The 14,812-nt window shown below is 38.8% G+C and overlaps 1 protein-coding gene across 1 annotated transcript; it reads right to left on the bottom strand.

Moving 5' to 3' along the window:
- Positions 1–3,060: 3,060 nt before the first annotated feature.
- On the bottom strand, positions 3,061–14,227 carry rnd3a (Rho family GTPase 3a). The gene is made up of 5 exons (XM_077226164.1): positions 13,871–14,227; positions 13,618–13,705; positions 7,126–7,235; positions 5,824–5,958; positions 3,061–5,482 (listed from the first exon to the last, which is right to left on the bottom strand). The coding sequence occupies exons 1-5, from the start codon at positions 14,018–14,020 to the stop codon at positions 5,234–5,236; spliced, it is 732 nt and encodes a 243-aa protein (XP_077082279.1). The 5' UTR covers positions 14,021–14,227; the 3' UTR covers positions 3,061–5,233.
- Positions 14,228–14,812: the final 585 nt, after the last annotated feature.

Below are 14,812 nucleotides of genomic sequence, written 5' to 3'. Positions count from 1 at the left end.
ACTAACATACTAAGTGTTTTTAGTACAAAAACACATAATATTATAGTAAGCTTGCATGTCGCTTCCTGACATGATGTATGCAGAACCGCATATAGTATACTACTCTTAGTCATTTTACAATATTTTTCTATGACAGAAATAAGTAGAATGCTAGTAGTATGTAGTATGCTCTAAACAAAACGTCTTCCGTCAAAATTCGCCACAGCAGCTTCTTCAAGCTTCTTTCCCCAAAGGTATCATGGTTAGGCGGGTCAAGACAGACACCAAAAGCACAATAAAGTCAATCACCCGTGCGGCCCATTGCTGATCTGCTCTTAGGGGTCATTAAGAATGGAATTTCAATTAGTGCCTGTCTTATCAGCGCTGTATGTGCGTTTGGGTGTTTGTGTTTCCAGCGGTAGGACATGATTTAATTTCCTCCCTGTCTGACAGGTGTTAAAGCGATGCGTGTGAATGCACTCAGTCTCTATATAAGTTACCACATATGTGCCACAAAATAGCTGCATGAGCCCATTATGGCACTGTATCCTGTCTGAGACAGACACACACACACACACACACACACACACACACACACACACACACACATATATATATGACCTTTAACCCCTGTTCATCTCACAAATGCAATACAAGACTGAACGTATTGATTTTTTTTGCTGGAATCCCAAAGTGCTAAATGGTTTCCTGATTCACACAAGAGAAAAATGCAGTTCTTCCGGAGATGTTTTGAGAGCTGCACATTGCTTGACATTTCATTTGTCACGTACAGTAACCTTGGTCGATTAATGCAAAATGTGAGAAACAGGACAGTGACATTTACGGGTATCTGAGCACACACGGCGTTAAAACCCGCCAGGTGTTTCAATATATCGTCAAATATTCAGAGGTGTTAGAAAACAAAAGCCCAGACCAGACACAACACATCGACGGTTCTTGTTATCAGATCTCTCCTGTTGTCCGGCTCTGACATTTGTCCCGACTGCAGCTGCGTTGCTCACATTTGAGCATCCGTTCAACCAGAAAACATCCAGCAAAGATACACACTTACTCTACACATCTCGTCAGATATGTTGTAGCTTATCTAGCTTATTTACCTTTACATTACATTTATTTTGCTGACGCTGTTATCCAAATAAAATATGGAATATATAATAATATGTCAGAGGTCGCACACCTTTGGAGCAACTAGGGGTTAAGTGTCTTGCTCAGGGACACATTGGTGTCTCGTGGATTCGAACCCGGGTCTCTCACACCAAAGGTGGGTTAAGGTTACCATGGGTTAAGGTTAGGTTTAGGGGTTCAGGGTTAGTACCTAGTTATTACCAAATTATTGTAATTACTACATTAAGTACATAGTATGTACATGGGGAACAGGACTGTAAAAGGAAGCGTTACCCAAAAAAGTACCATGGTATTACTACGGTAATTTGTACATGTACCGTGGTATTCTTGGAAGTACCTTGGTACCTTTTGGTACTTTTTTGAATGTATAGTACCATGGTATACCCAAAAAATATTTTTTGTGTGTAAAGTATATTGTGGTAATTAATGAATATTACAAAGAACTGATATATTTATACAATATAAAAAAAGCATATAATTTATATAAAATTTATTAAATCCATTTTTATAATTTATTATTTTAAACTTATTTATAATATAATTTTATAATATTATATTTTAATTTACAGTATATAAAACTTATTTTATCATAACTTATTTTATGAATTTTATTTATAGGCTACAAAATTATTTAAAAATATATTTTTAAATATACCAAGGTGTATTATGGTAATAACTAAATATTAAAATAATTTATGACATTTTAAAAGATATACATGATTTTATTTATATAAACTTATTTAATATAACTTTATGCAAAATGTATATAGTTTATTTATAATATAATTTTATATATACTATTTACATAAAATATATTTATATAACATGATGCAATTTTTTTTTATTTAATTAGAAAAAAAAGTAAAATAGCACATGATGTGGAAGTATTGCCATCATTATACCACGATACTGCCACAATACTTTTCTGTAAGGAATTTTCACCACAACTGCTTTTGGTTTTGTTTATATGCACAAAAGCACTTTAAATCTGACAGGCCTGTGTTATCATTCATCATGTTTTATATATATTCCATGTTTCTGCTTGTGATATATGAGCTATCATGCGTAAAGGAAATACTATTAATGTGTGTTCTAGTCAGACGCTGCTGTAATGAATCACTTTCACTCGGCATTGTCTCGATGTAACGACAAAGCACTTTCACAACTCACACAATTAACCAGGGCCACAGTTCCGTGTTTGTAATGGTCTGGATTTATCTCTGAAATAGCTGTCTGTCTGGAACGAAAATACAGTCTGATGCTCTTGACAGAAAAAAAGTGTGTTTAGACTGCATTCACACAAAGAGAAGACGGCGAGGATAAAATAACGAATATTCCGGCCTTGACTGAAGCTTGTCAATGTGGCATTTCTATACCTGAACGACAGCTTTCATATTCAGAGTTAATGATGAATAGTGTTCATCCGAACCACATGAAGAATATTTGATGCCATGTTTGTCTGAGGAAAGCCACATATAATGTTTTAAATGGTATAGGTCAAAGAGCTTTGGCCAACTCAGTGTGATCTACACAATACAAAACTGAAATGAATGAAATTATGCCTATATTTGCAGCTCTAACTGCATAAGATGAGGCCCGTGGGGTTTGTGAATGAAGACTCCGGAAAGGGCTGGGTGAAGGTCATCTGAGGGTCATTTCCTTCCGCAGGGGGAAGTGACCCGAAACCGCATGAATGAATTTGAGGAACACACAGGAAGAGATCCGATGCCTAGGGCAAAGTCACTCTTGGAATGTAATAAGGAATGAGTCATTAGGAATGAGACGATGAATCTCAAACACATGCCAGCTTATATACATTATTATAATGTATAGCATATATATACATATATATATATATACTCTCACATCCCCTGTAGTTGATGACCCACAAGACAAGCAAAAGGAAAACATTTCATATCAAAAAGAACCTTTTCATTTTATTTTTGGATTTATTTTGAAAGGAAAAATATATATAATTCAATAAATATTATGGCAACATCAACAAAACAGACATACATGGACCTCAACAAACAGAAGGCATTAAAAATTACAAAAAATTACAGACATCCTACATTAGGAAACATTGTTTTTAATAAGGACCTACACATTTCTCAACATTAACACACACCAAAATTTGTAATACTGTCTATGTGAAAACAAATTTGTGTCACGGTCGAGAAATTTCTCTCTGACCCATTTAAAACAAAGACAAATGAAACAAAAAGGTTTGTTTTGCGCCAATTTAAACAAAAAGTGCAACTACAAACATGCAGCAAATGAGATTTTGCAGCTAGCTTCAAACTTCTGAAGATTTTTTGTTTTGAGAAACTTTAAGCACTACAACAGTGGAAAGCATATTCTTCCACGGCTCTGCAAGGCAATATACCGAGTCACAACACATTTTTTTTTTTTTAAATGAGAAATCGTTTTTTCTCAATCCTCTCGCGTGTGTTCAGAAGCAGACTGCATAGTTTAGTAGGGAGAGGAGAGACATTTTTTTCTTAACATGCCCTTCGAAAAGCATTATTTTCTTTCTTGGGCAGATAGAAGCGCAGATTTAATATGACCTTGAATTTGATATTCGATTGTTTATTTAACATTTTAACATTTGTGCTTAAACAAAAGAATGTCACAAAAGGCACAAATGTTCAAGTAACATTTTACAGCTAACGACTTTAACAATGAAAAGTTAGTTAAGTGCTTATTCAGCAATCATTTTTTACTGCAATAGTGTTGTTATTCTTATAGGGCGTTCACACTGACAGATTAAATAACTGGATTTCCCTAACTTGCTATACAATTGGTTTCTAGCATGCGTATCTACACAATGGTCAATTAGTAGTTCAAAAACTGACTTGTCGTTTAGCGAGGTTGTCTAGTTTAGCAAGATTTTGTCTGAAATATGTTTTAAAAAAAGGTCTTATATTTTTGACATTTTCAGAGGAAATGCTTAAATAAATTAGCATGCTAACAGTCTTTTGTGCAGTCCCACCATTATTTTGGTTTCAGATTTGCATGAAGTTGAACTCTAAACTGCATTGCATTGTAAATGGTCTCTCTTGCTCATGAGACATCAAATCACCAACACTCACTGCAAATTAAAGACTTCCAGATGTTTTGTCTCTGCAAATCTCTGTCAATGTGAATGCCACTTCAGGGATAAATCGAATTCAAATGAATACTAAATGATCGGGTCAATTCTCAAATGTCATATTTGCGCTTCCACATAAAGCGGAACCATGTTCTTACGGAACCGTGAAAGAAATTCTCATTGATCCACCAAAAGCCCTCAAACACACATCCATCATGCACTTCAGAACGTCAAACATTGAATTATCCAACTTGAAAACCTTCCAGTTCTTTGGTTTTTCTTTTTCTGAATCCTAATGAACCGTAATGTGATTATGAGGAGTTATACAGAAAACAGTGCGAGTTCAAATATACCAGCGGCGTATCCATGGTGACGGTTTTAGCTGAGCTTAGCATTAGAGAACGAAAACCACGCACACACACAAACTCGTGCTCTTGGTCTACAGAAGAAACAAAAAAAAGACGAGAAGAATCGGAGGAGGAAGTGATCCGTAACCACAGTGATACACTCTCGTTTCATATCCTCGTTAAGCAGTACAGACTCAAAAAGAAAGCCTATTATGAAAGTCATCTTCCCCTTCGCTGTTTCGTTGCATGACCAACTGAAATGTGCATCTTTTAAAAATAGCTGTGAACCAAAGCTCAGCGGAAACACTGGACTCAATGGTTATGTGATTCTACTTCCTCCTTCCTTTCCTGCAGCAGAAGCTTCCAAGGAACCCTCCAGAGAGGAAGCAGTTTCACATCCAGGAGCAGGGAGGAAGGCCTCCGATCGGCTGAGAGGGTGGTGACATCCTCCTGCCGAGTGGATAAGTTTAGGAGAGGTGGTTGGGGCCGTACTATGGGTTTACGTCCACAAGCTGGAACCCTCAAACCAGAGAGACCTTCAAGGACATCAAGTAAACACTCCCGCTCTCCACTTTTGCTTTGTCTATGGAAGGAATTCCAGACCTTTCTTGCTTCCACAGTTCACCCTCACTGTTTCCCAGAATAAATCTTTCCCCCCGAACACCTTGCACTACATGACCGTGCAACTCTTTGCTTTGTCTTTGCGTAGGTCTGTTGCAACGGCAGTAAGATCTGGTCGACTAGGCATATGTGAGATGCGTTTGGTGGCACGTGCCGATTTGTTGCGCTTGATGTTTTTGTTGTTCTTATTTACACAAGCCAACGTTGCAACGTGGAAAATGTCCCGCACGCTGTTCTCCGACTGTACTGCGGAGCATTCGATATAAGGTGCGGAGATCTGCTTAGCCATAGCTGAACCCTAAAAGAGAAAGAGGACATAATGAGCTTTGATCAGCAATTAACACTTCAGTCGCGATTTGTTCATGAAGTTCTACGATTACTGCTTGCAATTTCATCAAAATTAAGTTTAGCTTTGAGCACTGGAAGATGTAGCTCTTTATCACCCAGATATTTAATGCACAGATTAGATTAGTAACCCAAACCATTGCAATGTTGCTGAACTGCCTTTGCTGCTAAACGTAATTACTGGTAAAGTAATAAGATAGGCGTTAGATAACTTGGCAAATTAAAGATCTAAAGTTGAGCGTCTCAATGCCGTCCATCCAAATTGCAAATACAGTTTATAAGAGAACCACCCACCTGATCATAGGACACCGGCGTCTGTCTGTGATTGGACAGCTCCACTAAAGTCGTGAGGTCCGTTCTAAGGTCTGACTTGCATCCAACGAGGAGCATCTTTGTGTTGGGACAGAATTCCTGGATCTCTCCTTTCCACTGTGAGAGAAAGACACAAAACCAACACGGAAAGATGAAACCGACTGGCCTTGATCCAGAGGACAAAAGACAAGAACAAGTGTTTCCTGTTTCCATTCTTTTGGCGGATTACATTCCATCCCATCCCTTTTTTCACGAGCACAAGAGTATCAATCTTCTTTGCTAGAGGTGAGGCACATGCTTCCTGCAGGGATAAAGCTTGCACTGTAATGACTGCTTTTCAGGGTGTGTATCTGTGTGTGCTTCTTCCCAACAATGCTACAGGTGATCTGCATTCCTTACCTTACCAAACAAAGCTTTTTGTTGTGTCGGTGTGGCATTGAATCACCGGATTTAATCTGGCGGGAGACAGGCGGGTACAACAGCCATACGATTGTTCACACAGGAACACAGACACCCTACATTCCCTCATTCCCATGATCCTTTTGTGCTCACCTCTGGCTCCCAGAGGCCTCAAAGTTCCAGGAGACAGTACTAGCTTATTCCAAGTAGGGACCCACGTGTAGCCTGATCGTATTTCCGATTCTGCGACCCAGATTTCAACCGTTTTAAGACAATCGGGCTGAACTTCCACTCACATGGTCTAGTTAATGCCAGCATAATATTATCAAGGGGGGCCTAACCGAGTGAAACTGAGCCATAGGCCATTTCAGACACCTGACCCCAGACTGAGAGTCTACGAGAAGACATCCAACCCTACCAAACAAAGGACGACCTTATTGGGATGCAACAAAGAGTGGGAAGAACACAAAGGCATTGTAGAAGAATTTCTCTGAATCACAGTCAAGGCATTTAAAAGCCAATTAGATTGTTGGGAACTAGTAAGGTCAAGCCTACAGTTTGATATACAAGAAACTCACAAAATTCAGTGCACCACACCCGTATTTTGCACCAAGACGTCAACTACTTAGACAATAAAACATTTTTCCTTTGTCATCAATATAAAAGGAAGGTTACATGTCTTTAATCAAGACCCCCAGGTGGAGCCCTAAAATCTCATTGGTTGATGGGAATGTTCTTCAAGAACCCCAACCCCAGTCCTAAAATCTGATTGGTTGGTATAAATATCATTCCAGGAACAACAATGGGTGTTAATAAAGGAGTATCCTAGTTGTTTAGCTCACATTAAGTGTGTCAGCTCAGTACTACTGGTTTAAAAATGTTCACCTTCTTTAGGACACTGTCCAGGGTCTCCGGCCGGCTGATGTCAAAACATATGATGACGGCATCTGAATCTGGATATGAGAGTGGTCTGACGTTGTCATAGTATGGGGAGCCTGTAACACAAAAAGGTGGATTGGTCAGGAATAACAAGTTTGCTTGAACATTCGCACACTCAGAGAAGTGAAGAAGGATAGTGGTTCTGTCTGGCGGGCTGTCAAAATATTACTTAACCTCATTTAACTTTCACTCAGCGACGCAGTACAGACAGTAATTTGAAAGCATTCATGAATTTTTAAACCATTGAAGCTCCTCTTCATACACACAAAACATGAAACTTTTACAGATAATTGCACGCTTTTGCTTTCCAGAAGGAATGAAAAAGCCTTTAAATCAGTTTTTATTTCTGAAAAAAAAATGCGGATAGTTTAGCTAGTGCAAAATTATGATTGATAATGGTTTACACAAGCACAAGACACTTCTTCAAATCCCTAAATCAAAGTATGAGCAGTAAAAATACTGATTCTTGCCTTAGCAAACACAGTTAATAACTAGACCCTTGCCAGATGTAGCATTTCCCTTCCTGGCTAAAACTGGAGATGTTTTTCTTTTTCAGGGCGGTACAATCCAGGATTTACTCTGACAGAACGAAGCATTTCCACCCATAGCTAACTCTGCCAGACACGGTATGTAAAATCCACACAGGACAAACACATTTATAACGTGCCAGATTCCAGGACAGAAGTGGTGTTTACGAGAGAGAGAGAGAGAGAGAGAGAGAGAGAGAGAGAGAGAGAGAGAGAGAGAGAGAGAGAGAAGGGAGGGCTGTTTAGTTTGACAGAATGATAATTCACAGTGCCAGAAGTTAAGTAGAAAAATTTGAAGTTAAAAACACATGCAGCCGCACTGCCGCAGGACTTTACAGCTCATATTCCAGCCACAGCCATAGGCCAAAAAACAAGAAAACAACAAGGACAACATTTTACTGTTTCACATGATATATTTGCTTTTTATTATGATTAAATATTTAATCAGTAATTTGTAATGTCAAGTAGTAACTACATGTGTATTTAGATCTAATTATCAGTTATTTAAAAAAACAAAAACTTTTTTGTTAGTGTGGCATTCTGCCTTTTCTGAGACACACACAACAGATGCCCCCCCCCCCCCCCCCACACACACACACACATGCATATACACTCTCTACTGCAACCCCCCACACAGTTTTCTCTCTAAACAGCTCACTAAACATATTATTTTATTTCTCTGTCCAGTGCACACATAACAAACCAAAACCCAGCTGAGCGTGTGTCTGTACAGTATTTGTGTAAGTAATAGCTAACTGCAGTGACACACACACTTGTGGCAGTTGTGGGACACCATAGCTATCACAACACAAACTACATTCCTTAATACACACACCACATCTGTCTGTGTGTGTGTGTGTGTGTGTGTGTGTGTGTGTGTGTGTGTGTGTGTGTGTGTGTGTGTGTGTGTGTGTGTGTGTGTGTGTGTGTGTGGGATACTGACAGCTGATGGATTCCCTGATCCTTCTCTAAACATGTGGTGACTACAACCACGTAAAAGCACACACACACAGTAAAGAATTCTTGGCCACTGCCATTTTTTGGCTTAGATCCCTCACTGTCTTCTTGATCTACATCAAAACAAAGCAATAAACAGAAACAATTCTCCAATTCTGCAAAGTAAATATAAAGCGTAAACTAAGCTATACAAAATCCGCCTGAAAATCCCTTGATGAATTGCTAAACCAGAATTATAAACTTTTACAAAAAGGTCTTTTCAAACTCCACATCAGTACACAAGTTCCTTCTGAATGTAATTTCCTCCTTGACTAACAAGGTAAGAATCATTTCAGAGAACATAATGGTTCACATGGCAGTTTTTTTCCCCTGACGGCCCACCACACAATAGCTGCTTTGTGGAGTACAAGAGCAAACCTTTCCTCACAGGAATGTTAGGCATGCGGGCCCAAATCACTGAGGTTAGAAATATGATCCAACCGACAATAGCTGACCAGCCTTGAGGAGTGGGTCTGAGAGAGCCTGTCCCAGCAGGAGCTCATTCAAATTAACCCGGGAACGTTTTGTTTATGGGGGTTAGTTGATAATGAGGTCTTCCCTTGCTGATAACAGTCAAGGTTTGGATTAAGAAGGTTAGATAACAACCTCTTAGGTCAAGACATTGAAAAAACATGCAATAGCTGAATGATGCTTACGTAAAAAATAAAATGTAGGAAGTGTAAGAAGTTTTTGAATGTGTAAACAAGACTAAGCTTATATTCATTTATAATTTAACTATTTACCTACTTAATAATTGTCCCTGGTGTAATTCTGCAGCTTTGTTTTCATTGTCTTTCATCAAAATGAAACTAGATTTGTACATTTAGCAAAGAGTGGAAAAGTGTGCCTGCACTGTAAAAAAAAGTTGCTGCCATAAACATCCAAGTTGATTGTACTTAAAAATGTAAGTCATTTCAACTTAAATTACATTAAACTGACTTTAAAAATGAGTTGATTCTTGTATAACTTATAAAAAAGTTGAAAATTGCTTAACTTATTTTGATGAGTTAAAGCAATTTAAAAACATGAACTAATTGATCAGATAATTTTTTACAGTGCATGCAAAAACAGTGCTAGGGTCTGGTGCTTGGTTTCTAAGTGGTTGCTAGGGTGTTCTGAATGGTTGCTAGATGGTATCTTACAGGCCAACATGGAGTCAAAGAGCACCCAACATCCTAAGCCTCTAGGATATCCTACTAGTAGTTATTTTTGACCATAAACAACCACTTTTCAAGATCCAATCATTATCAATGTATATCAAGCCACACCTTTCATTATTTCCCAATTAATAGCCTATTTCAGTTTAAAATACATCACATTGGAGAGTGTAAATGTGTTGGGCTCTGTGCTAGAGATTCACATTACATTTTTGCAAGGAAGTATCTATTCCAGCTTTCAGCCCACAACCTCAGCAATCTGATCAAGGAGTTTGATAAAAGATTTCAGCTGCAAAAAAGTGACATCTCACAAGGTCACCCAATCAAAGTTGCCAATTCAAAGACTCCATCCAATCGAATTGCGTCATGACAGCATAACGTTCAGCGGCCCAAGGGGAGCAAAGAGATAGGACGCTTGAGGAACAATGGACTGAATTTGGTACTATGGTTGTCCCAAACAATATGCTTTTTGTAAAAACGTACAACTCACAAAGGAACAAAACGATCCCAGAGCAGTGTGCATGTATTGATTGATCATGGTCTGACTGGTGGATAAGGAACCTTTCAGACAGGCATGTCGAGATCCTGGCTTCATATCTACAGGGGGTTTCTGGTCAATAAGTGTCTGGAAGAGCAGAAATGGGGGAAGGGGTCTGATTCCGCAGAGGATCGGCTGTTAAGGGATATACACATGCATGCTCATGGCCATCGAGAAGATCAGAGAGCACACGGTCCCTCGTCACCGGTAGTGTAATACTGACTTCTTGAGTGTGATATAACACACAATACATGCACATACACCATTGGGTTTCAGATTTAGAAGGCCTTACTAAACCCTAGAATCAATATACTCAAGAAACCGCTAATGAAACATTCATGCGGCGGACTGGCGACGGCACTTTGACATTGAAATATTGAACAAAGATTGCTCGGTTTTGCAATGCTGTAAATGGAAATCATTTTAACAAACACAACAATGGGCGACAGTCCTAAAAAATATGTTACGCAAGAATTGAGCTCAATCAAAACTAAAACAAACAAAAAGAAACACATTTGTATTTACCTCTTTTGTACTCGACAAAAAACCTCTAGGTTGTACTTTCTCAAAAACTAACTGTTTGACTTCGGAATGGTACGCATGTATTCTACTGTATCAATGGGTTCCATGGCGGATCAGTGACGGATATCGCCAGCTGAATGGTGAATGGGGTCGTGACTCAACAGCTGATTGATGGACAATGACAAGAGCAGTCAGCCTCTTGGTTGATGGGGGTGGCAGCTGTTGGAAACAAAGCAGCATAAAGAAGAGATGCCAAGAAACTATCCATTCGGGCAATTCTAGGAGCAACCCCCGAATTCATCGACTGTTCCCAAGCAAATAAATGTAAGTTTATTTGAGGGCAAACTGACAAGGTTGCGTAGTCCACATGTCTCTTTCTCTCATTATCTGGAATGTGCTCAGGTGTGTTTGGAACTTGTTAAATCCCAGACTTAGGTATTTGAGAGGAAAGACCGCACACACGCTGGGGAGACCTTGGAGCCTGTCTCTGACACAATAACTTACACAGTAATGAACAGCAGACTGGAAGACCACAGCCTGAAACAAGCAACTAACTACATATCCAAACGTCAGTACCAGACGGGCGGCCCTGATGCAGACGCCTACCGCAGACATCCGTCAGCTTAACACTTTCCTGTACCTACCTACATCAGAAGCAAAACTGAACCACCATACATTAAATTATCATCAGATATAGCTCTGATTTGAGCTTTAAAATGGCTATTGATTGAGAAAATAATTCTAGATTTAAGCAATAACTCTAGATTAACACTTGGCTCACTAATTCCAATTTAGCACAGAAAATTATTCAGGAAATTTATCCAGATGAATCCAAATGTTGGAAATTGACCTCATGATTGTAGCACATTCCTCTAGTTTTAGGGAATAGCTCAAAATGTTATGTTTAGATTTATAATGTAGATTCACATTTCATAATCAGAAAATGGCAGCAGATTTGATTTTAGGTTAGCTCAGTTCTCTAGATCTAGGACTGATTCTACCACGCGATAAATGAACTAGCATGAATGTCCTTTTTTTGCCAATGCTGGTTTGGTGCTGGTCTAGCTAATGAACCAGCATAGCCATGCAGTTCACAAGTATCAAGTTTTGCTGGTTAAGATAGTTAAGAAGCCTAGACTCTAGCATACCAGCATTCAAAACACAACATATAATAGTGACCAGCTGTGCTAGCCTTTCAGCTGGTCAAATTAGCACATGATTCTTGATTTAGGAAATGACTCCAGTCCAAACTGGCACATGGTTTTGGATGCAAGAAATTGATTCAGATTGAGAATATAACTTTAGCAACAGGGAAATTACTATTTGCACATGGCTGAAAAGAACAGCTTAGCTGATTTGGTGTTGGTCTACCTGGCCAGGCTGCAAAACCTAGCTGGTAAAGTTGATCAAACAGCATTTCCTTCCTGGTTTACCTATTTAGGAAGCTTGGTGGCTTAACATATACATAGTGAAGGAAATATTTAGCACATAACTGTTCATTTCAGACCACACACAGCAGCAAACAACTTAAAGCCCCATGTTCAGGTCTGAATGCATTTACCCCAGATCATAGCTAAGCTCCAAAGAGGCCACGTCTAAAGCAGTCTGTCTGGCTGGATGCTTTAAAGGGCCTGTGATTACCTCCAGACAGCAGGTCTGATCTCTCCTGGGTGATCCGGGCGCAAGCTCTGGAAACGTACCAATACCCTACATTCAGACGGAGCGAGTCAAGACCCTCCTCTAATTTGCCTGTGCGGTAACGGCTGTTTGGTTTTGTTAAACGTGTGAATTGCAGCACGACCCCAGCTGTGGCAACAGTTTTGGTTTCATTTGTTTATCCAAAACATCACTTATAGCGACGTTCCCGGTGATGCCATCCTAACATTCCTTAAAAGTGAGGTGTCCGTGGATCATATTCCACAGATGGGTGGAGTGTGTGAGAGTGTATAAGCAGGGTGTGTGTATGTGTGTGTTATTAAACGCTTGGCAGGCTGTCGTACTGACTCAACAACCAAGAATTGCTAAACCGTTCAGAATAAGAAAGAAAAGCTATTAAACAATTCCAAATTTTCCTCCAGGCGTAAAAGTAAGCACTAACAATCACATCATTACCCTGCACAACATGATGATGCATCAAAATGATGAATAGTTCACTGGCTTTATGAATAAACACAACAAGTCTGGACATGTCTTGAAAAAACATCTCGTAAATGAACTAAATGGACATTCTGAAGGTTCATGGGTAAAACACTGACTTTTTAAATTGTAACAAGGCCTGCATTTACTGACTTCATTGTATATTAATAGCCACAATGTTCACAACATTATGGAATTATATAGTGCATATATATATTTACTCTGCATAGCAATATTGCGGGGGTCTGTGATGCTACTTCAGGTAATTCGCAAATTAATGTTTGATCTAAAACATTGTTATTAGTATATATTAACTTATTCAAAATACAACTAAAGAAGCTAAAGTTCAGTATTTATACAATAATATGTTAATATATGCATATTATTATAGACCACACTTAACACACAACACTCAATTTGATCAAATATGTAAATATAAAATATGTGGGCTGAAAAGGGATGAATACCCCTGTACTACCGGATATGTTTATGTATATTGCACTTTATAATACAACACATATAAACTAAATGGTACAGGACAAAAACATTTTTTGAGACTCACCTGAGGTGTCCCACAGGCTGAGCTCTATTCTCTGCTTGTCAATCTCAAAACTTGCAGTGTAATTCTCAAACACAGTGGGCACGTAATTCTAGAATAAAGAAACATGAAAGAAAATTGCATATATTATCAAACATGTATATTTTAAAAGATTGAAATGTAGATGGAAAGACTACAGAAATGAAAGCACATGCCCAAATCTAATGCCTAAATCGTAAGGCTCAGTTGCGCACCCACTGGATTTTACGCATCTCACCTCTGGGAAGCAGTCCTTAGCAAAAACGTGGAGCAGAGCGGTTTTCCCAGACTGACTGTCCCCCACGACCACGATCTTACATTTGAGGCTCTGACTCGGATCCATTCCGGGCTGAAGGGACAGTTTCTGAATAGATCTTCTCTCCTTCATTGATTGTCTTTACGCGCAAGTCCGCGGAGGAGCACACACGCACAGTTTTCTATAATCACTCTTGGGAAGGTGCGGATTCCCTCTGTCCGTGTTCTGATCTCTCTCTCTATACACGCTACACACCCTCTCTCTCTCCTGCAGGGATATACATCAACTGCTTGAATTACAGCCCTCTCACTTTTTGGGTATGCACTGTGTTTTATATGCGCCTGGTAAACCAATGACTGTCCTTGAAGACATCCTGAGATCCTCCCCTTTCCTACAGTAGGGAGAGGGAAAGAGCACACCCTACAGGCCTTAATAAATATGAATTTGCTTTTAGCTCTATGAGGAAAACATTTGATGGATCTCCAATGACAAAATGCTTAAAAAATGCAAAAACGCTTTTAGCAGTAGTTTAGTATGACCAAACATCTCGTTCCGACTGTCTTGAATATACATTTATTTTTGCCCTTCAAAATAAATAACAACAATTCCACCATCATCATCACCATCATACAGAGATGTGTTAATGATGTAATAAAATAAAAATAATAATAACTCCAAAAAACAAAAACAAATGACACCTGTGTCATTTCTGCTGTTATATGTGCTGACTCAACTTTTTTCTTATTATTTAAAAAAATAAACCTATAATCTGAAATGTGTGACAACTTACACCGGTTGACTCTATAATACATTATAATGAATGAATGAATGAGGCATTTATATAGCGCTTTCATATGTACTACTGTACACCCAAAGCGCTTTACAAACATGTCGGGATAATAAACACTATATACCTTCTTTAAG

The sequence above is a fragment of the Siphateles boraxobius genome, unplaced genomic scaffold, assembly GCF_051911475.1.
Source record: "Siphateles boraxobius isolate OS27281-9 unplaced genomic scaffold, OSU_SipBor_1 13, whole genome shotgun sequence".
Taxonomy (NCBI): domain Eukaryota; kingdom Metazoa; phylum Chordata; class Actinopteri; order Cypriniformes; family Leuciscidae; genus Siphateles; species Siphateles boraxobius.
Note: the sequence above shows the minus strand (reverse complement) of the source record. Positions and strands in the feature narration are given on the sequence as shown.

Bases quoted from the DNA above. Each gene is read 5' to 3' on its own strand.
- rnd3a (XM_077226164.1), bottom strand. From the start codon at position 14,020: ATGAAGGAGAGAAGATCTATTCAGAAACTGTCCCTTCAGCCCGGAATG. The intron at 7,236-13,617 runs GTGAGTCTCAAA...TTTGTGTTACAG, and splicing joins CAGCCTGTGGGACACCTCAG to GCTCCCCATACTATGACAAC. The intron at 5,959-7,125 runs GTGAACATTTTT...TTTCTCTCACAG, and splicing joins TGGACAGTGTCCTAAAGAAG to TGGAAAGGAGAGATCCAGGA.